General features: G+C 41.4%; 1 protein-coding gene across 2 annotated transcripts in view; it reads left to right on the top strand.

Moving 5' to 3' along the window:
* The window catches only part of BCR (BCR activator of RhoGEF and GTPase), a 105,163-nt gene extending 83,034 nt beyond the window's left edge, over nt 1-22,129 (top strand). For both annotated transcript variants that reach the window (XM_033001397.2, XM_042805164.1), the window contains 9 exons: nt 772-869; nt 1,539-1,670; nt 9,454-9,513; nt 9,646-9,755; nt 10,598-10,737; nt 12,235-12,369; nt 12,973-13,078; nt 14,144-14,306; nt 14,853-22,129. In XM_033001397.2, coding sequence (XP_032857288.2) covers nt 772-869; nt 1,539-1,670; nt 9,454-9,513; nt 9,646-9,755; nt 10,598-10,737; nt 12,235-12,369; nt 12,973-13,078; nt 14,144-14,306; nt 14,853-14,942 — 1,034 coding nt within the window. In that variant the 3' untranslated portion in view covers nt 14,943-22,129. The remainder of the gene's footprint in view (nt 1-771; nt 870-1,538; nt 1,671-9,453; nt 9,514-9,645; nt 9,756-10,597; nt 10,738-12,234; nt 12,370-12,972; nt 13,079-14,143; nt 14,307-14,852) is intronic.
* Nucleotides 22,130-22,946: the final 817 nt, after the last annotated feature.

Raw genomic sequence — 22,946 nt, 5'->3', positions numbered from 1 at the left:
TTGACAGAACGATCAACAAAGGTGAAAAAATAGTGAAGAGGACACCTGTAGCAGCAAACATGCTTCTTGGCCATTGATGAGGAAAATCTAGGAAAAGCTGCAAAGCTTAACTAGCCATGTGGCTGGGGATCCTGTTCTTTAATAAGCTGCATGTGGAGTCTCAGGAGGAGAGGAGTGAACTGGATGCACATGCCTTCTGTTAGCATTCCTCCTGCTGAACCACTCACTGACTGCCCAGATGCTGGCTGACATCACTTACAACATAACTTACAAATAGGGGCAATGTCTACTGTTCATTACTAGCTCTTCAAAAACACCAGATACCACATAATTAACCACTTTGCAGATAATGAGTTTTTGATGGCTGGCCCCTAACCTGCTCTCTGAGGGACGTTATATTGATACTGTTCTCAGTGAAACCAGTTCTGAGGTGTAGATGGGGTCCAAAATCAACCTGGGGAGGTTTCATTTCTCACTGGTGTACACCTGCTCACTGTGGATTGATTTGGGAGATATTGGATGATAGCATACACCTGATTCTTGATAGGGTTGAGGGGCTTGTCTGTGCTGAGGTCATTTATACAGCTGTGCTGGTACTTCAGCTTCATAAAGGCAACTCTGCTGGCCCAGATGATGAGATTTGTGCTGGATAGTGTTACTGGTACTAATACAAAGAAGATGCAAATGAAGACACACCCTGAAAGTGATTAGTGCAAGTTAGGAGATTCTAGAAATTTTTCAAAAGTTTCTGTCCCTGTCTCCCCTCCTCAGATTTGTACTGCACATTAGAGGTGGATTCTTTTGGGTATTTTGTGAACAAGGCTAAGACTAGAGTTTACAGAGACACCACGGAGCCCAACTGGAATGAGGTAGGTTGGATTTTTCTTATTGTGACTTGTTCCATGTGCCAAACATCAATGTGTGATGGGCAGAAAACCCACAAATGGAAGAACTTGATGCATGTTCAGCACTTGTGCTGCATACGCTGCTGCTCAGAAAACGCTTTTATGTGAGGTTCATTGGGCTACCAGGGCTTGCAGAAGACTTTCCCCTGAATTAGCTAAACAAACATTTTAGCGCAAATGAGTCTTGTCCAGCATTTCATAATTTAAACAGATGGATGTTTGAGTATTTTTTTTAAAGGCAAATGAAAATATGCTGAAGAAGGAGGTGGGTTGGTTTATTTGTTGTGAGGGGGAAGAATTAAGACAATTTGCCTGTTTACAGCCAACTCAAACCTGCTGGGGAGCAAAGTTAAATACAAGGAAGGTGGTTGAGTTTTCGTTTGAATGATGCTTTGCTGAAACTCAGTGGAACCTGACTAAAGAGTCAGCAGTCTTAGTCTCTGATTTGACCACCTTACATATTCAAAATAGAATTTCAGTTTAATTCTAGACCCAACTCCTTTAGGGAAGAGGTTTTGTTCAGTCCTTAAGTTCTCCCTCCTGATGAGTTTTAAGGAGACTAGATTGATTATTAAGAGACTAATGTCCTGCTGTGATGTATTCATTACTCTTTCCTTTCCTGGTGCCCTGCAGGAGTTTGAGATTGAGCTGGAAGGCTCACAAACTCTGCGGATTCTGTGCTATGAAAAGTGCTACAACAAAACCAAGCTCACCAAAGAGGACGGAGAGAGCACAGATCGCATAATGGGGAAAGGACAAATCCAGGTAAGACTCTGCTGAACTCATTCCTGCCACCCTTACTGCAAAACATAACGGGACTTTTGAATCCTGGAATGCACCAGAGAGGTTTTTTTCTGCCTTCTGCATTGGAGATATGTATACTGTGTGATTCACAGGTGGGAAGTCAACAGCTTTTTCCCTGTTGCATTGTCCCCTATGCCTACGGCAGTAACCTTATGGAATAGATGCTTTTTCATGGAAATTTACATTTTGATCTCTGATTTGCCCATTAACTTAAAAACTTCCAACACAGTATATAGTAACTGCACTGTCACTGAGCCCTGGGCCCTGTTGAGGCTGCTCCATTTGTGACAAAAGAGGAAGCAGTGAATAGACTATCCCCTCTGTAAATCTACTTTCTGTACCTGCTGAAAGCTGATTGATGTGGTAGCAAGGCCTTGGAGGACAAGATTATTGTCCTGATAACTGCCATGTCCAGAGTGTAGTGTCCATGACAACAGGCTGCATCTGAGAGAGATTTCCACTGCTGAGAATCAGCATGGGACACTTTGTCTATGTGACAAATTTGTAATACAATAGGAGAGGTGATGAGATGATTGCAAACGGATGCTGCTCTCGGGGAACTGCTGTGTGATAGTGTTAAAGCTCCATGCAGGAGAAATCGGGCCATCAGTGGAGGACGACATGGAGAACATGTTCCCCCTCTTCTTCCAGTGTGTTGCACTGTCTGTCCAGTGGGTTTAGGAGGTGTGTTTAAATGCTTGCTCTGAGGACACATTCTTTGTGTTGGACCAACTTGTACAGAGCAGAGACCCTGCCCAGATACCTTTTGCTTTCTGGCACGCTGAAAAATACCACCAGTTCTTCTCCATTTACGTTTGACTCTTCATCACTCCATGGATGACAGCTTCCTCCAACACTTGAGTGATGGTCACACAGGCTAAGGCCATTTGTGGGATTTCAGAAACAGCTCTGATGGAGAGTGCCTGCAGGATCATATCTCACGTTTACTCTAGAATGGTTCATTGTCTGAATGAGTTTCATCAGACCTGTTCCTTTCCCTCCCTCCTTGTAGCCCTGAGGCTGCCATTCCATTTTCAGGGAAAGCTTTTGTTGCCAAACGCATGGCGGATGTTTGAAAGAAAACTTGCATGCAAATCAATACATGCTAGTACAGGGTGCCTCCTAGGTCTGTCTCTTAGGCTAACCAGAAATCTGTACGTGCAGTCTGCTAGCAAAAGCTTATTTTCCATGGAGCTGAGCAACTACAAAAGAGTAAGTTTTCAGCCATGAAATGCCCCGGAGATTTGTGTGCTCATAATGGTGAACCCTGAAATCACTAACCCTCTAGGTTCTTCAAATATTTTACATAGAATGATTTAAAAATTAATAAAATCTTTTAAATTTTTAACTTGGTCATTTTTTCACAAGAGGGGGCATTTTTATGCACAGCACTTAGACATTCTGTTAAAACATTTTATACTTAAGTAAAAATACTCTTCAGTAACATTTGAGTATTAATTGCATTTTGATTCTTTTAGAGAAACCTAAGCACTGGAAAGTAATCAAAAACATTTTTACTGGGTTTGTTAGGGGTTTTCTCTGTGTGTGTGTTTGGTTTTGTGTTTTTTTGTTTGCTTAGGTTTTTTTGTTTGTTTTAGTGGTTTGTTTCTTGTTTTTGTTTTTTTTTGGGGGGGGGGAGTTTAATGTGCAAAAGTTGCATTCTGTTGTATCGTAAAAGGCAAATGAAAAAAGTTCTCTTGCTTTCAGTAAATCCCCCTTGCAATTTCTAAAGAATCTCGGTGAGCTTTCACAACATCCTCTTAATTCTCAGTGATTTCTATCCCATTGCACAACTTTTTAATGCTATCGAATAATTGCAAAGAGAAGTCATAAGAGAGTCTGGTAAGATTCTGGGTTGGTAAGAATTATTACAGGTTTTTGTTTTGCTTGAGTTTTATTTTTAAAGCAAACACCATTTCTCTATTAAGAAATCATAATAATGCAACAACAAAATCAAATTACAACCTGTGGCTGAAGGTTAGCTGTATTAATGCTGACAGCATCTTTTACAATCACTGATTTTATAGTCATTTTTCTCTCAGGATTTTCCCAAGTGCTTTTACATTAAATTTTGTTAACTTTACAGTTGCTGGCATATTTAGGGGTTTCTGCTTTGTTGTTGTTGTTGCATTGTTATTCAGCCAAAGTGTGTCTTGTGTAAAGGCAAGGTCTGTGAAGTTGGATGAGGTTTTTTTTCCTAATTTCCCTATAGTTAAAAACTCTGGCAATATCAGGAGTCGTATCTGTATCCTCCTGCTGATAAAAACAGGGAAATTTCTGTGTTGGCTAAACTGCGATGTATTGTTAAGCCATGTATTATTGTAAATCTGCAACTTCCCACTGCTGGGATTTTTGACTCACCAAGTTCTCTGAGCTGCAGTGATGAAGACAATGCATCAAGGAGATGAGGGCTGTTTTGGCTGTGAAATGTTTATTAAATTTCTCCATTACATAATGGCACTGGAGGAAGGAAGACTGGAAATTGGTCCGTGTGGTCAGAAGCTTCCAGGAATGGGCAGCAATTTTAATAGCTCCCACTGCTCATATTCTTCTTCTATGGAATATTTTATTTACTTCTTTTTATAGCCACATGCAAGAGCTTCGTTGCTTGCCAACCTGCAAGTTTTATCCCTGAAAAATAAACCCATGAGGTTTTAATATGGGAGAACCTCCCGTATTGAATGGGAGAAATAAATGTAGATGTGAAGTCCTCATCAGACCTCCTGGAAATGGCAGCACTGGACGTTCAGTGTTCAACTAGCCAGCACTCATGGTTGGGGGCTGCTGTTACATCTCAGGCATGAGAAATACAGGGAGAAGGTGCCATTCCTGAGTCCACTGTGGAACTGAAATTATTGGTGGGCTCGAGGGAGGAAGAAATGGACGTCTTTTTATAGGAGGAAACATGAGTCTTAATGAAGTTGTGAGCATTGTCTCCTATCATTTTGAACTCTGTTTTATTTTATTTTTTCTTTCTATTGTGACCTTGCAATCCATCTTCAGCACTTGGGAGGCTGGACCTTTTGCTGTTTGAATTTTGCACTACATGTGTCAGGCACGTCCACGTGTTTTAAGTGTAGCAGCATTTTGCTTGGTCCTGAGATTCTGCATCTAAGTGGGCACATATGTCAGTAAAACTGGTCTCTCTGCCTTGGGAACAGACTGCATGAGTTAACTGGTACTTCATCCTGTGATCCATCTCCTCCCGTTGGTGCCTCCTAGAAAAGTTGTTTCCTTTGTTGTTGGGGTTTTTTTGTTGTTTTTTTTTTTGTTTTTTTGTTTTTTTTTTTTCTTTCCTGCATGATCAGCTCAGGCAAACCATTTCCTTCTCTCTCACAGGAGTGCTGGAAAATCAGAGAGGATGTGACCTTAGATCAGTCATTCTGTGGTAGCAGCACAACACCATTCCTCTGTTGCCATGCAAAACAATCACTGTTATCCGCTTAATTATCTGGGATGTCTCATAGCAGTGCACATGGCTATTTCAGACATCTAGGTTGTTTTCCATGTAAAACAGGTTGTCACATGCTGTACCTCCCAAGTGTCAACTCAAAAAACCTTTTACACACTCAAGTTCATTTAAACAGTTTGCTCATGCAGAACAGTATCCCAGCCATGAGTATAAGGTGGAAATGAAGAAGGCAATGGGTCATGTCTAAAGGGTGATGGTGGGAAAGATTAACATGTCAGTGGGGAGCTTTGAGAAGAATGGGGTTATGGCTGGACTGGGAGTTTCCAGCAGCAGTGAGACTGACAACATGTATGTCACATCAGCTACAATTAAAAATTGATGGCGTGTGAAGTTGCTAGGGAGCTTTATTAAAGGGAGGAAGTAATGTGAATAAATAGCATAAAACACACTAACCTTAAGGTTGCCACAGTCCTTGCTCCCAGGCATTTCATTTCTACAAATGCTTCTCTGTTTTTTCCTCTTCCTGTATGTTTTCTCTGTTGGGGAAGAAGAATAATCATCAAACTTTGTGGTGGTTTCCTAAGGCAGAGCACAGCCAGCCTTAGTGCCTGGCTTGCATTTGCCATTGACCAGCATGCTCAGTTTGCCTTTTTTCCTGTTCCTAACCACTCTGTTCTGCAGACTCAGCCTCTACTGACTGCTCTACACTAATTGTCTTAATTCAGTGCTAAGCTGCTACAAGGGCCAGAGACTTGCACTCAGAAATCCCTGTGGTGCTGAGCTGCTTTGTTTTACTGTGTTTCGTGCAGGATAGAGAGACATTTGCTTGATTCATTAGTGAATTTGAGGCTGTAGCTTGCCACTGCAAACGCCAAAGAACAGGCCACAAGGGGACTGGTGGTGCTGGGGGAGTAAAGACAAACTGGTTGTATTTTTCCTGTGCAGCATGTGCTTTTGGTGGGGACTGTGCAAACAAGCCTGTGAGATACGGTCTTTGAGGGTTTCAGCAGGTCTTTCCTATTTGCATAAGTCATGCAAACAACACAATTTTTCACAGTTTCAGTGGAAATGGGACGCGTCCTTTTGCCACTCCTTCAAACCAACCGTTTGAAGGAAATGTTTAGAGGTGCAGTAAATTTCACTGTTGAATGAATGCAGAGGCAGCCATTTCACAGTGCCTGCCCCTGCTTGAGCTGGCAAAGCGAGCGCTATGTGCTCGCTGCCTCAGAGCGGCCTCCTCTTGGCATGCTGGCTGTAGGTTGCATTCTTCTGCTCAGTGTTCCTTCTTCCAGGTCACTGATCTCCAAATCAGGCCAGAAGACAGCATGACCCCATTTGTCACAGGCCCTCTCTATGCTGGAGCATCGCACTCACTGACTCTCTTTGTCTTCAGTCTGCTTTGTAACCTGTCTGTTCCAGCTGCCCCTTCCTGCTGGGGCTCTTGCTGGCCTTAGAAGGTCAGTCATCTGTAGGGTCCAGGACTGAAAGCTTGCTCAAAGTCTAAAAGACGTTCTTAGCTTCCTGTTGACTCTTGTTATTTCTTACTGTGACTTTATCAGACTGTTAGACCTGATCTTCCTGTCTCACTCAGGGTTGCTGAGGGCTTATTCAAACTTGGCTCTTTTATTAGCTTCCATCATTTGGCTTTGTTATTTAAAAAGCAACTTGGGGCGATTTTTTTTTTTTAATTGCTGTTGTTATTGCCAGTGATTTATGCAGGGTTGGCTCAGGTCAGCTTGACCCATTCCCTGGTGCTTGTCCTCCCTAGCTGTCTCCATTCCATAGAGGCTGTTCTCCAGCAGGAGTCAAACAGCTGGGCAGAGTGTGGGGGTCCTGCCAGCCCTGCAAGAGTTCAGAGATAAGGGAGCAAGAGGTGGCAGCAGGTATACCCGCAGTCCTTGCACAGCTCCAGTAGTTACTCAGCAAGGAAGAGTCTCTGTGAGCAGTCAGCTCCAGCACACTGCTTTCGCGAGTCCTTTGCAACCATATGATATTCACTCTTGAGACAGAGTAGGACTTTGACTTGTACATTTTATCAGCTATTTACTTGCCTGCATTTTGTACAGTGGTAGGAGTTCCCTGGTGATCACCGACATAATCAGTAATACCTGTTAGCTTAAATAAACTGTAACTGGACCTTGCTGGAGTCTTCCTTTTAACTTTTTTGGCAAATATTCAAAACCCTCTTTCCCCTTCAGTCTTAAGCAGTCTCTCCCTGCTATAAATAATATACTCTCAGTGACTCCATTCTAAAAGCATATGGAAAACTGCTTCCGACCTAGAGGATCGGCTGTGGCTGTGTCTATCAGCAGGGCCATTTTGGCAGCTTAACGAGATGAGTGTTTAGGCAGCTGGAGATCAAGCTTTTAGGAATACGGAGCATGGTTGCTCTTCATAGGAAACCAGACACTTCAGAAATGGTTTCCTCTTGATTCTGGGAAAGAATGCAGTTGTTGAAAGAAACCAAACTTCCAGCACGGAAATTCAGGGAAGAACAGTCTAGACTCTGGCCAACTGGTAGGGACCTTGGCCAGCCACGGAGGCGGGGGCGGATCTGTTCTGCCAGAGTTATAAGCAAAGCCTCTTGGCAAGCAGTCTGTTACTTGGGTTTGCTGAAGCACTGAAGCTAAGCACTGCTGCCCATTGGCTTCCTGGACCTTTGTGCAGTCCCAAAATGTGGGAGCTACTGGTTACTGACTATTCCTTGCAAGGGGTCTTCCGGAATTTCTGCCAGAGTTGCACCTACAGGAACCGATCCAATTCGACAGGAAAGCTTGTGTGTGCTGGCAGCATCCCACTGTGGGCTCACGTCCGTAACAAAGTGCGCAGGGATAAGGTTGGCCTCACTCGCTTGTCTGTTGCTTCTTGTGGTCTCTGCTGTGTGAGCAAACAGGGAGAAATTTTTCTTTCTGCTGGTTGTCTTTTGTGGGGAGGGGGAAGAGCGTGAGGGGACTTGTCTTGGTAGCTGTCAGCAGCTTTGGGCTAGTTTGGTGATGATTTGAAAGAAAGCGTGAGCATGATTGCATTTGACATCTCCCAGAATGTACTACAGCTGCCACTGTCTCAACATTACCTCTGCATGTCAGAGAACTCTGCTTTTGCGTGGAGCTCTGCGAGGAGGAGGGGCTGCGCTGCAGAAATACCTCTAGTTGCCGAGTATCTTTTTGTTTGCTGACGACAGTAAACTCAAAACAGCGTTCAAGAGCCAAGCATTACAAAGCCAGCTCAGGAGGCACGGAAGTCTGCTTGCTTTGGCTGGTTCTGACTGCTGATACAAGTCCCAGTGCAGACAGCTCTTTTCTCTCTTTTGCCAGTCTGGCTTGAGCTGAGTGCCCCTCTTCAGCCGTTCAGATGTGTTTGGACTCTCCCAGGCAGTACTGGAATTGCTGGGTGATGTTTGAGTACTTGAGTCAGCTGCTCCCCAGCCTCACAACTGTCCACTCAAAAGAGATCAAGCAAAGCTGAAAATGGGAGATCAGGGCTCTGCTTCAGAACTTGTTTCTGCTTAATGAATTCTTGCAGTAGCAGGGCCAGGTGTTCTTCCTACCTCTGTGCTCATTGAAATGAAAAGGAATAGGCAGGTTGAAGTAGGACAACTTTCCATGATTTCTGGGCCAATTTTCTCCATTTCTCCTCTGTCAGATCATGAGAGAGGTTTGGCTTGTTTAAAGCTACTTGTCTCTGATATGGATCACTTCTTATTTCTCTTCCTTGATCTCACTGTTGGGGTCATTGTGACTTTTGAATTCAGTGCAATGTAGTCCTTCTTGGAAGCTGTTAGCTTCAAAGACAAGAGCTATGAAGTTCTCCAGCCTGGCTTTTTATTTCAGTGCAGTAATTTCACACTTGTCCAACCTCACCTGTCTGTAGAAAACTGCAGAGGGAGACAGTTTCCTCTATTTCAAATCAGAATTATTTTGGAAATCTCTCCTCCCCTTTTCTGACTCTTACCCCTGTGGAATGGGACAAATTTGGCTGTCTGCTAATGTGCCTGTTGTGCTACAGCAGTGAATGCAGTCTCCCTCCTATGGAAGTGGAGGTTATTCGCTTTCAAACGTTGATTTTGCTTGCTGAGGTTGCCTATGTTGTTGAGCAGACACTGCACACACATTGCTGTTTTTTCCATGTGTGTGAGTCCTCACCAGCCCTGCTTAGAGAACCGCACAATGTCTGAGTGTCCCATTACCTGAAACCCGGGAAACCTTGGAATGTGAGTTTTCCTATGGAAAAGAAATAATATGCTGAAAGTGGTAGTGCTGTACTCATACAGAACCCTTTCAGGCTAGCTGGTTTCTCTGTTTCTGGCTTATGAGTAACTTCCATGTTTTTCAGCTGGACCCACAAGCATTGCAGGACAAAGATTGGCAACGCACAGTCATCTCGATGAATGGAGTAAGTACAGAAAACAGGAGTTAGCACTGCAGCTGTACTTCTTATATGCTTTATTTCTTTGCTCTTCATTGCAGCATAGAAACAAAAGAAAAGAAAATGTTTGAAAAGTAACAGCTGTTCCCTTTTGTTCAGGTTGAAGTGAAGCTGTCGGTGAAGTTTACCAGTCGGGAGTTTAGCCTGAAAAGGATGCCGTCCCGGAAGCAGACTGGGGTTTTTGGGGTCAAGATCGCTATTGTCACCAAGTGAGATGATGGGGCGCATTTCTTCCTATTGTTTTTTAGAAAGCTAACTGCCTCGTGGGTTGTACCTGCCTTTACCCTGCCACAGGATTTGTCAGTCCAGTCTGCTCCACTCGGGTTGTAGTGTAGATGGCTGTGGATGCAGGAGGGAGATGCTGTAAAATCTCCGAGCTTCATTTTTTTTTGCCTGGGAACAAAAACCGGTGTGCACACAGGCTTTGAAACACAGGGTGTTTACTTCATAGCACATCACTTCTCTGAGTTCTGGAAATAGCCCTTGTTCCTTTTCTCTGTAGGTAACTGACTTGGCCACAAATTTCCAGAGCCACTGAACAGTGATGTTTCCTTTCCATAATCGGAAATGTTCAAGTTCGTTGGATCCTGCTGTATTATTTTAACCCCTGATCTTTTGTCATGTATCGTTTGCCAGAAGAAACCTGTTTGTTCTGTTAGATAGTTTGGGAAGTGTGTGGTATTTCCTCCCTGTGGAATTGCATTAATTGGAAAGCAACAGTGTTGCTATGCATCCAAGGTCTGTTTGGGAATCCTCTGATTACCTGGGAAGAGTTTCAGAATCTAGGAGCGCTGGGACCCAGCCAGAAGCTCAAGTGCTTGGGGCAACTGCAAAACAGCTAAAGCCAGGCTGAGACAGTCAGAAAACTCTCTCCAGTTTGAAAAGGAGTTTTTCAGCTCAGTCTTGATTGTCTGCTCGGACTTTCTCCCACCCCATTTTCTCAAAGAGTTTTGCACAGCAAAATGGGGTGATTTTAGCCAGCCTAGCTGGCTGGGGTGAGAAGCAATGAGAGTGTGGGCTGTGCTGAACTCTTCTGTCTGGCTTTCCCAAGGAGAGAGAGATCGAAGGTGCCTTACATAGTGCGCCAGTGTGTGGAAGAGATAGAGCGGCGTGGAATGGAGGAGGTGGGCATCTACCGTGTCTCTGGGGTTGCAACTGATATCCAGGCTTTGAAAGCTGCCTTTGATGTCAGTAAGTATTTGTGTCTGATGTTTTCCTTTGCACTGTGAGAACCTGCATGAGCTCCCTGTCAGGTGGCTGTGCTATTTTTAAACTTATGTTCCTCAAGAAGCATTAAGAGGTAGAGATTCTCACACATGGACAATCAATTTAACCCTGACAGCATGTTTTATTAATATTCTTCAGCTACAGATATAACCCGAGACATACAACAGAATGCATTCTTATACCTAATAATGCATTTGTTATTTGTTCCCAGCAGACGGGAAATGGTGGGTTTGCCTGCCTTGCCAAATCTTGTAGATGGCAGACACCTTCCTCAGGGGAAGCAGCAGCAACTGGAAGTTGTAATTTCCTCACTGTTGTGAGGTCTCCAAATTAATAGGAGTCCTTGAAATTAAGAATGTTTTGTGAAGGGAAACTAGCAAAAAAAAAAAAAAATGTTCTAAGGTGTATTAGGGAAAGGTATTTACGAAATTGGAGTTGGGTGGTCAGGGCTCTTGAGTTCTCTTCTTAATTCTGCCTAGCTTGATGCGTGTAGATAGTAAAGTTAGGTAATTTTGACCAACCTTTGTAAAGCTTTCTTTGATCTTGAGCAGAAAAGGGCTCCTTACTGGTGCTGCATTTAAACGAATGGCATGTATGTCTGAAAAGGCATCCAAGATCAGGCAGATGAAATGCCTCCAGACTGCTGAGATACAAAAAGTGAAATTCTGCCCTACTTCCAGCTTCCACATGATGGTCCAAGGACCTCTCAAGCCACACTCGAGCTCCCTTTCCATGCAAGCAGTCATGAGGCCTATGCCAGGTGCCCAAATTCACCTTCCCTGCACTTTTTCTTCGCTTATTTTTTCAAAGTTCTTCCTTCTTGTATTTTCTTTTCAATACTCCGAAGCAATCAAAAACATTCATTCATGAATCTTCACTAGTGCAAGGAAGGGTGTTTCACATTTTGAAAAACAACTTTTTTCATTTACATGAAATGCTGTTTTACCCAAAGCTTCACGAAACCCGTGCTGGCTCTGCTGGTTAGTCAGTCTGTTTTAGGGAAAGGGGGTGGTTTTGTTGTTCTTAATAGTAACAAAACTGAAATGTGAGCTCTGAGTTATGTGTGTACTTTAGCTACACTCAGTGGGGAGTTAGCCTCAGAGTCTCTTATTCTAAGCTGTTAGAGGCAGGGAACTGGAATAACAACTGTTGTCACTAACAAAAGTTGAAATGCATATAAATACAGTTCCAGAACAAGCCGAGGTCACTGGCACAGTGTAACTAACCCTGAGTAGCGGAAGGTTCCCTCAGCTTGATTTAAAGCGATAAACTGTTTGCAGTCATTTGTGCAGCACTTCTCAGTTGTCTGAAGGTAGCTCTTTTCATCTGGAGAAACATAAACAGAAAAGCTCTCAGCTATTTGGGCAAAGACAAAGGATAAACAAAGAGCCAAGGCAAGAAAAAGAATGAGTTGCAAGGCCAGCAGCTGCTTTACCCTGCTTCCCCTCTTCCCTCTTTCAGATAACAAAGACGTGTCAGTGATGATGAGCGAGATGGATGTTAATGCCATTGCTGGCACCTTGAAACTGTACTTCCGGGAACTGCCTGAACCCCTCTTCACAGACGAACTGTACCCCAACTTTGCTGAGGGCATTGGTAAGTAGTAGCAGAAATAACCCTTGACATCTGAAACTCCTGCAGGAGGCTGCTCCTAGAGCAGTACGAACCCCGTATTTATAGTGTTGGACAGAAGCCTGGACCAAGCTGTTAGGGCAGTGAAATGGAGCTCCAAAATGAGTGTTGGAATGAGGACATTTTCCCATGAGCCTGAATCTGGGCAATTGCCATGCTTTTGTGTAAGTTGAAAACGTCCAGGTTTCTGAAGGGTAGGTTAAGAATGGAATGACAGCCTGTTTGTTGAGGCTGTGCACGTTGTTGAGCGCATTCAGTCTTCCAGGGAGCCCTCGTGGGGGGGGTTGGGGGGTATACCTTGTCTTGTCTTGGTGCAGGGGAAAACCATCATAACAGTTGAAAGTCTGGAAGCACTTGAACTGCTTGAGATAAAAGGATTCTCTACACACCTGTGAAAGTCGGGAAAGAGATCCTGTGGGGTACTGATGTGCAACTCTGACCTTCCAACCGATGGTGGAATTCCAGTCCATTCGGGACCATCCGTATTTGTTGGTTTGGGGAGTCAGGCAGTCCGTCAGAGTCTCGTTCGCTGCCTATAGTGATGTTTTGTTATTTTCTGTCTTGCAGCACTGTCAGATCCTGTTGCAAAGGAAAGCTGTATGTTGAATCTATTGTTATCGCTTCCAGAACCCAACCTTGTGACATTCCTTTTCCTTTTGGACCATTTAAAAAGGTAATATGTGGATCTTTTAGACACCTGTTTAAGGTGTAAAGTATTGCTATTTTGAGAAGAGGAGCCTTGTCCTTGAATTTGTGCTGAATCACACAAATGAAGAAGCATTTGCTGACTTGCTGTGAATGCTCATCTGATAACTGTTGTCTCGTACTCACTTAGTGAGGCACTAAATCCTGAATTCTGTTCTCACTGATACTGAAAGGATTAGAACTGGAGGAAAGGGCTAACAAAGTCTCGGGGCTTATCTGGTGGAAATGCAAATTCCTGCTGCAACATCACTGCAAAACTTCACTTGCATCTGCATACAAAACTGGGGAAATGTTTTAGTATAAATTGTGAAGCTTTGGCTGTGTTTAAGGACTTGTAAACCTAGTCTCAAAATGTGTCTGTAATCCAACATATCTTTTAAAATTCCAGCTTTGCACTTTTGCTAACCGGAGTTGTCAATTCCTTGCTTAGACTAGTCTTTCTGATTTGTATATGATTTTGTAATATGGTTGTAACTGCAAAAGAGTATTTCTATGTTTGATACTAATGCAGTAAGCTTGCTTAGTACATGCACATTGTGTAAACTTACATATGTGTTTTGTACATACCAGGGACTGTCACTGGAGAGGTAAAAAATAATCTTGTGACTGAGGTTCTGGATTAAAATCCGGGAAATCTGGGTTTTACTTTTGTTTCTACTGTAGAGTTTTTTGCCCTTGGGTAAATTTTTTAACTTTTGTGCCTCAGCTTCTCATTTATAAACTGGGATGAAAAACATTCCTTTCTCTGTAGAGTGGATTGTACATGTAAGTGTCCCACTCCTGTCTGTCCAGACAGTAAGCAGCAGTCCCCTTCCCAAGTTTAAGCCGTGTCTGTAGAGTGCCTGGAGTCTGTGGTTGTGCTGGATCAAGGTGTTTGCTTATATATAACGGTCATTTAGGCACATATGGAGAGTGGTTGACTGAATGTATCTAAAACTTTTTACAAAAGGAATAAATATGGTTTCTTACTCACGGGCACTTCCGAACTCAGATATTTATAAAGATCTGCCTTGTTCATTGCCTCTTCTGCCAGGGTTGCTGAGAGGGAAAGCGTTAACAAGATGTCCCTGCATAATCTTGCAACTGTCTTTGGACCAACACTGCTCAGACCTTCAGAGAAGGACAGTAAAATCCCTGCTAACCCAACCCAGCCTATCACAATGACTGATAGCTGGTCACTAGAAGTCATGTCCCAGGTAAAATCCTGAATGTGCTGTTGACTCTTGTGAAGGCGGTATCTGGGCAGCAGCTGGCCTCTGCCAGGGCCTGGCTCCGCCATCCTTCTGTTTTCCTGACAGGTTTTTCAACAACTTTCACCTTTTTACTGACATTTCAGACTGTAGAACTGTTTCTTCAGGCAGTTCAGTTTGCATCTGTACTGACGCAGCTTTTAATGAAAAAATGTCACTATGCACACATCCTGTATGTTTTGTGTATGTGCACAGTAAGATTTTTTGAGAGCTGTCTTGAGGTGCCATATTGCTACCCTGGGATAAAAGGACCATCAGTGTTTTTCCGTGATGCTCCTCAACACTTAAACTGCCTTCACTGGTGCATGACAAAAATTCTTCGCTAAATTCAGATTTCTTTGACCACTGCTGCCTTTTGAAGGCGATGCAGAGAATGCGAACATAGGGGCTGTGTTAGCTGGTCAGGCTGTTTTGTATGGTTTTGATTGAGTAATAGCAAACTGTACATCAGATTTTTCCAGCCCTTTATTACCTATTTCTTTCTCTTTCCAGGTTCAAGTTCTTCTGTACTTCCTGCAGCTAGAGACTATCCCTACCCCAGACAGCAAGAGGCAAAGCATTCTCTTTTCCACAGAGGTGTAGGTGCCTGGGATACCAACAGGACACAAAAAACTGCTCTTGGCATAAATCTGCCACACCTGAGAAAAAGATAACTGGTGTTTCTTCAGACATTGCTGGCCTCTGCCTCTCCTGAGGAATTACGGCCCTCAGTGCTTCTGCTGTTTGTTAACCAGAGACAAGCGGGGGAGAAAAATCTCTGCTCTTGATTGGCAGGACCAGAACTGAACTGGAGATGGAGCTGTACGGAATCTCCACTAGAAGGAGCAATAGACACTTGAATGAATGCACCACCGAGTGTGGCTATTATTCTTGTTGGGAATGGGACAGAAGGTATTCCTCATTTTATGGATTTAATTTATCATAAAGGAACTTCCAAGATTTCTACTGGACCACTTGATAGGATACCCCTTTTTGGGTGAGGGGGAGTTAGAAGATATATCACAACTGTGTCTTTAATAACTGCTGTTTTTAAAGTACTGTTCTAGGCCACAAAACTAGCATTGCTTTGCAAGAGGAGAAGGGAAGGGTCTGGGATCTAAGATTCCCTCCTCAGAAATTCAAGTCTTGATTTGAACAGGGTTCTGAAGAAATGAAACATGTTGCGTACAACTAGAACTGTGGGTTTGTTTGGGGGGGTTGTTTTTTTTTTTTTTTGTTTGTTTTTTTTTTTTTCCTCACCCACTTGTTCCCTTGCAAATGTTTATATAGCTCTCGAGAAGGAGATGCCCTGCTCTTGCCTATGCTGCACTTCTGATGGGTTTTAGGGAGTTAAGGGAGCCAGACCCAGTGATGTTACACTATAAATAAATACATCAAACTGAAGAGAGGCAGGGAGGATTATAGTCAGTGATTTTGTTTGTGATTCTGTTGTTTGCATATAAAAGCAAGGTCAATATTATCCAGGCAGGATTGCTAAATTCCTTAAACACCACCAAATTTAATGCAAATTAATTGGGAAGACTGTTAATTCCCAACACACCGAAGGAAAGATGTTATCACTGCAAAAATAATTGAAGCATTTGTGGACAAAAAAAAAAAAAAAATCAATGGCTATCAGCTTGGCTGGCTGCTTACTCCAGACTTTTATCAAAACATGGGTTTTTTTGATACTTGAATTTTTGGAGACTTTGTACATTGCTTCTACAAGTGTCTTTTTCTGATAGACACAAATATTTGGATAAAATGTGTCACAATGTACTTTATGGACAATCTAGAAAGTAGCATGCATTGTGTATTCTCCAGAACTTCCAACCCTGTTTTAAATAAGAGCAGTAAAGAAATTTCTATGGAACCACATAGAGCAGTAGAAAAGGTCTAGCCAAGTACCACCTTTGTGTTTCCCTGCCTCAGTCAAAGCCCCAGGGGTTACACAGGCGCGAAGGGCAGCAGGATTTCTCTTGGGAAATGAAAGCATAATCTAATTGCTGGTATCCAGAGCACAGGATTGTGGCTCTGGAGCAGTTGTGCCAAACAACTTGGGGGGTGGGAGCAATTCCATTTCCATAAACTATTCCAGCCCCCTTCACTTCTACCCAGTTATGCAGCGTCCATTTAGTGGCATCCATCCATTGTCACCCTGGTGAGAAGAAAAGTACAGCTTGAAGACAAGGGAAGGAATCTGCATGAGAAGGGGAGGGAGGGACAGATTTTGAAAGATTGGTAGAGTTAAATTGTCAACATTATTTGAGGGGAAATATGACAAGGAAACCCCTGCTATGCTGAATTTCACATTTTTCTATATGGGTGATCTGCAACCTCTCAATTAAAAAAACCCAAAAAAGCCAAAGGAGTCTTTCAAACAAATGGAAAGAAAAAAAATTAAAGGGAAATTATTTTGTAGTCACTGTAATTCTGACTGCTGCATAATAGAAATTATTGTACTGTGAAGTTGCAAATTCAAAAAGGAAGAAATATAAATTTCAATTTTGTGAGTATATCAATATTTTGCATGCTTTGTAAGGATTCTTATAGGAATTTAATATTGCTTAGTATCCCTCCCTCCTTAGGTCTGGGAGCAAACCTCTTTGTAATGTAATGTACAACTAGAAATTCCTTCTCTCTTGTATGTATTTCCACTACATTCCAACTTCTGAACCCATGAAACAGAAAAAGTGTTTATAGTAGGAGGTGCTTTCTGGGGGGAGGGAGGGAATGAAGGCAAGGAAACTTGAAGGCTTAAGATTTTTATTATTTTTTATTTTTATTCTTTGCCTTTTTGAAGGTAAAAATTAGTCACAATCCTGAAAAACATTGACTTAAAAGTCATGCAGACCAGTAAACCACACTCTGGTTTTGTTTGTATGTATTTGTTCTCACTGTTACACAGCGGTTCTATAGCAATCCTTTTACTGCAAGCTGCACAGCGACCCGCTGCAAGCTGCTGTTCGCTGCACCTGAGGCAGCAGCGCTGCTGATTGAAAAGGAAAAAACACCCAACTAAACTACACCAGGTGGTTGGGCAACAGCCTTTTCCTTTTGGCATTTGGAATCTGTGGCTGCTCTTTGCAGTGTTGAAACTGGAAAGCAATACCATAATGACTGTGCCAATTTACTTTTGCCCAACTTTTTTATTTTTATTTATATAGGAAGTTAATTTTAATATTAAATTACTGATCTATAGTATGTAACCATGAGAAAATTGCTTTTGCTTTGGTTACTGTTACAGGTGGTTGCTTTTAGTCTATCATTACAATGCTCAGTTCTAATGTAACATTATCTAACATGCAGGCATGTGGATCAGGGAAAAAAAAAAAAAGTTAATTTAACTTAACCCGTTAATTATTTCTGTTAAGTATGAATATGTTTTCCCCAAAGCTGGTAATTTTGGGCTGGAAAAGATATGCTGATGATGAAATCATGGACTCATTTGAAGTATGAGAATTGATTTCTTGAATTTCATTTAATTTTGCAATTAAGTTTTTTCAAATAGTCTTATGTTTTCAGAACTTAAGTATTTCCAGAAGGCTTTTATGTCCTTTTCCCAGGGATGTCAGTTGGTTGGTTTTGTTTTGTTTTTTGTTTTTTTAACTTTGTTATTTTTTTTTATTAGCCTTATCATACTTAAACAAAAAGGGAATTGCAAAACTTGGCTTTAGAGAAGGCTGCATGAGTTTTACATATTCCCGTGCGAGTTGTGTCAGAAAACCTAACTCTTCCATTTTCTATATTAAAAGGATAAAATATAAACAACATAAGAGCAAATTAGCAAAAAATTTCCCCTTACATGTGCACTGGGAGTTTATGCTCTTTCAGTTTTGCGTGTATCGGAGAGACCTTTCTAAAAATGTAGCTTTCAGTAACTGGAATCTGAAATGTTAAAATTTTCAACTAAAGCAATTAATCTGTTTATGATAGTCTGTGTATCTCCAGTTTAAGGAGAGGAATAAGCATCAGTTTCCTAGCATTTAGAAACAATTCTAAAATTCTCATAGATTTTTTTTTTTTAACACTGAAGAGATTTTTAAGTAAAATTTTAAAAAGTTAAGTAAAGCAAACTATGGGAGAAATTTTCAAAGATGGTCAAGAAATAACAGTTACTAGATCAGTTTCAGCTTTGTGTTTGTGTGTGCTTTGTATGGGAGGGGAGTGTCTGAAACCAAATTGAAACACATCCTTTAAAATGCTGCTGGTGTTCTGTATTCTTGCACAATTTTAACAAGTTGAGGTAGTAGCTAAGCTATTTCAGGCTGTATTTTAATGCTGCTATTTTTCAGTGTATCAGCTAAGGGCAAAACACAGCAGTGTGGTGACTGTATTTGCTGATGCCCACTGCCTGCCTTGATTCTGACCTTCCGTTGCTAGGACAAGGCGACCAGCACGCACCCCATGAAGCAAAACTGCAACTTCTTTTGCTGGCCACAAGGTGGTGGAACCACAGAGTGTTTATGGGAGAGGCAGTGTATTTTTACAGTTTATTCATTTTACCTGTTTTAAAATCTGTTTTACAGTTGTTTATGCTAGTTTTCTATGAGTTTATTTAAACAAATGTACTGTTCTTTAAAGCATACATGGATCTCCAAATTTGTCTGTCACCCTTGTAACACTGGAAGGCATCACAATGTGTTAATTTCTCTTAATGTGCCGTTCTTTCAAGTATGTATAAAATGTAAATTGACCAACATGGCTTTTAAAAATCTTTAAAATCTGATGGCAAAAAACCAACCCTCTCTGATTCCTCACTGGTTAATCCTTTTGTTTCAGTGCTTGGTCATCTACTGGGATAACATTATCAGATGTGGTATTCTTAGTACAAAAATTTTAGTAAGAAATGGGAAATGTTTTAAGAAAAACCCCTAACAGAAGACCAATACATTCACGCTAGATTTAAGGGATTGGCATCTGTTCCTCAAAGAAGAGAAGTCTGAAAGGGCAATTCCTATGTAGATATGATCAAATTAATCAAATTATTGGTGTAGACAGTTGCTTATTTATGCCCTCTTACATTTGTAGTCCAGGTATGTTCTTCTTTGTAAACTTTGCTAACGTTGTCATAGTACTGTTATGGGAAAAATAAATCTGATACCATTCACTTCCTTTAAGTTAGGGCACATGCAACGGAGATACTAGAGTCTTAGACTAGTATTAGCAATTCTCCATTCTGAACTAGAATGAAATCAGTGTTCATAGTCTCACTGAACAGAATACAATACATGGATTTCCCTTAAAATCAACAGAAGCTCTAAAGGAAGCACTTACAGTTAATGATTGCTCCTTAACAAGGTTTTAGGGAATAAAGGTAATACAAATGGAAAAGAGAAGCATAATTAGGCATTGCTCAGATCACATTGTGTGGAAGTTCTCATTTGTTGTGACAGAAGGCTTATGCCCTAGATAACTGTGAGCAAAGATTGTCTTGCCAGTAAATAAACACTGATACAGGAACACCAGGAATTTAGCTCCTGTCACCTCCCAGTTCTGATGCGCTGCAACCCCTTTCTTGCCACTGAAAATTTACAGTTCAGTGCTAAGAAAGCGAAGCTTATTACTTGCTCTCTACCTTTTTTCCATCCCTGTGGCAATAGATAGGGAGGAGCAATAGAGTCCATATATTACCGTAGGTGAAACACCACTACAAAGGAAGGACAAAGCTAATCAAACCAGAAAATTAAACTACTGTTTAAATTAAAAGTCTGTTTCTGGGCTGCAAGGATAAAATGCTACAATGTGCTATAACGATTAAATTGTTGAAACAGTAGGACCAAAGCAAGCCTGAGTGCACATGTTATCTTGATTCTCCTCCTCCCATGACCACTTCATTAGATTTAGGCCTTCAAGGTCAAGCAAATACATAAATGCTATTGCCAAGAATTAGAAAATCATTAAATGACCTAATCTGCCTCCACTGTTGATTCTCTGTTACCATCTTATAGTGGAATTGCTGGAGACTTGTAAAAAACATGCAGGTGAACCATGTGACTATTTTCCCTGTCATTTATTTCCTACTGTCATGTTTCACCTTGCAGTAAGAGACACCCCTCCTTTTCCAACAGAAACCACTTCATCATTCTGCACGGTAGAAACCACCCCACGGGGAGGTTCAGTTTGTAGCACAGCTATCCCTGGAGATATCGAAAATCTTTCCCATCTTCTGGTGCAGAATGGACCAGGTACTACTAAAGCTCTAGGCTCACGTAGGCCTGTTTTGTGCGTTAAGTAAGATGATGTTATTTACACCTGTTCAAACCTATTTGGGAATTACTATGATTGCAGAGTCCCCAAGCCTAGCAGAAGTGTTTGCTCTACTGCTTTGTCTTAAGCCCAGTAATGTTCAGATCCTCTTGTCAAAATGATTCATTAGAATGGAGAAAACTTTTTTATTTTCCACTAGAGCTTTTGTTTGTGAAACAGTTGCAGTCTTTTTCCCTGGTGGTAAGATGTTCTGAGAACCCAAGATGTTCTACAGGTGAACCATTTCTCTAATCTGCAGAATGATTTGTATGACAAGGCCATGTTACATCCGAGCTTCCTGCCTGGAAGGAGAATGCAGCAGCTTTCTGCCGATGGCCCAAGCTAAGGATCACAGCGGGTAGAGCCCACAGGTGATCGGCCTTGAGCCTTCCGTGGCCACATCTCCCCCGGGGCAGTGTGCACCGGGCCCAGAAGGCAGTTAGGGAAGAGCCTCATCCAGATTCTTCTTTGCCAATCCACATAGAGTAGCTCAAATTCCCTCCATTTTAGTCCCATTTTGGGAGAAATTGGGACTACAGTAACTCTGGGTATTACACAACTAGATGAAAACTGATCTGTATCTACCACCTACTATATCTGAAATAGTTTTTAATGTAAAAGCGGCCATAGCAAAAGGACGTGTTTTCACAACAGCCTCTCCCTTCTTTACTGCTTCTCACAGCCTAAGAGAAATCTTGTATTGGGCTTCAGAGTTACGTATGAAAACTTGCAGAAGCCACTCAGTAATGGTAATGTATCTGGAATCCTGGATAAACTTTACCTATGCAGGAACGTTTCAAGAGCTGGGATATCAGTACTAACCAAGGCAGCAGAAAGAGGGTAAGGAATTGTTCTGGATGACTGAGAAGCACCACACTGAAATGGTGAATTTAAATACGATCTCACAACAGGACACTGTGAAATGTTGTCCCTCCTGTGTCTGTCCAGCAAATAAAATAAAACTAAGCCTTCTCTTGCCTATGTAAGTTGTGTAGTTTGTTCTTATCACTAGTATTACAAGTGTTTATAATCCATGAAGAATTCCAAGGAAAGGAGTTAAGACTATTTAAATATAATTAAATTATATAATTAGTGCTAAATTATCAGGTGTAGAAGACAAACAACTTGTTACTGTTTGGATAATTTTGGGTTTCAACTGAGTTAATATTGTTGGCATTGTTTTAACATTACCAGGTTAGGGAGTCGATTTTTGACATTTTTATCCTGCTATTGCTAGTCCTTCAGGATCTCATAGTGTGCTCTTTTTGGAAAAGAAAACCTAATCCTAATAGTTTAATATTGAAAGGTGTTGAAACTGTACTGTTAAACATCTCTCAGTGTAGGCCCAAAGAGAGTGAAAAAGGAAAGGGGAAAAAAGGGGGAAGGGGTGGGGCGGGGGGAAGTGTCATTCTGGATATTTTTTTTTTTAATTTTCTGAGAAGCGGTATGAAAAAAGGATCCAAAAACTGTATGTGGGGGGGAAAAAAAGGCATTTGTAGCCTTTCTTTGTACACAATGTTAAATAAAATCTCCTGTATCTATGTTTGTCAGGTTCTTTTATTTAATTAAAACCTGGGTCTACGTTAAACTGAACATGTGAATTGTATTCATGTGAGTTTGCCAGAGGTATGGAATTTAACACTGGTGTTTCAGAATAAAAGCTATTTCATTTTTTGCAAGGTAAAAGCTCCATCACTTAAAATCTAGAGGTTAATACAGGGTTATTGCTGAATTAAACTAAAATACCTATAATGTGTGGAAATAGTTGACATGAAGTAGAGGAGGAGGTCCATTTTCGGATCTGTATTAGTCCTTTTGTAGGAATACTGCTTCACCATGCAGCCAGTCTCAAACTGTGGAACCTTTATAGTGGTGTGCAGAGCACTTTAGCTGTAGTTACATATTTGCTAAGGAACCAGCTCTGGCCTCTAGTTCTTCAAACATTGCATGAAATTAGTGGGTTTTGTAGGAATCAAGGAAACTGAATCAGTCATTTAAATTGAGTTTTCTTGGTGTTCTGTTTAAATAAAATATTTAAATTATTAACGTAATTAAAGTACACATTTTAATAAAGTCCAAATTTAATATAAAGTATAAACTTCTCTATAATAATACCTGCTCAAAAGCTCTTTAGCAGATTTTCATTCACTGTGGATCACAAAGACAACATGTCTCAATGGCAATATCCAAAGTAAAGAAAAATGTAGCTGACTGTACAGTGTTTAAAACTACACTGAAATAAGATGCAGGTCAAGAAAAAAATGTCACACCCCTGAATGGGGAAAAGAACAGGAAACTCAGTGACTATTATTACTACTTTCTATCAGTGGTATACCTGTATAATTAGTTACAAAATAC

The sequence above is a fragment of the Tyto alba genome, unplaced genomic scaffold, assembly GCF_018691265.1.
Source record: "Tyto alba isolate M040663 unplaced genomic scaffold, T.alba_DEE_v4.0 Super-Scaffold_44, whole genome shotgun sequence".
Classification (NCBI taxonomy): domain Eukaryota; kingdom Metazoa; phylum Chordata; class Aves; order Strigiformes; family Tytonidae; genus Tyto; species Tyto alba.
The sequence above is the reverse complement of the archived record's forward strand: the minus strand, read 5'-3'. Positions and strand labels throughout refer to the sequence as shown.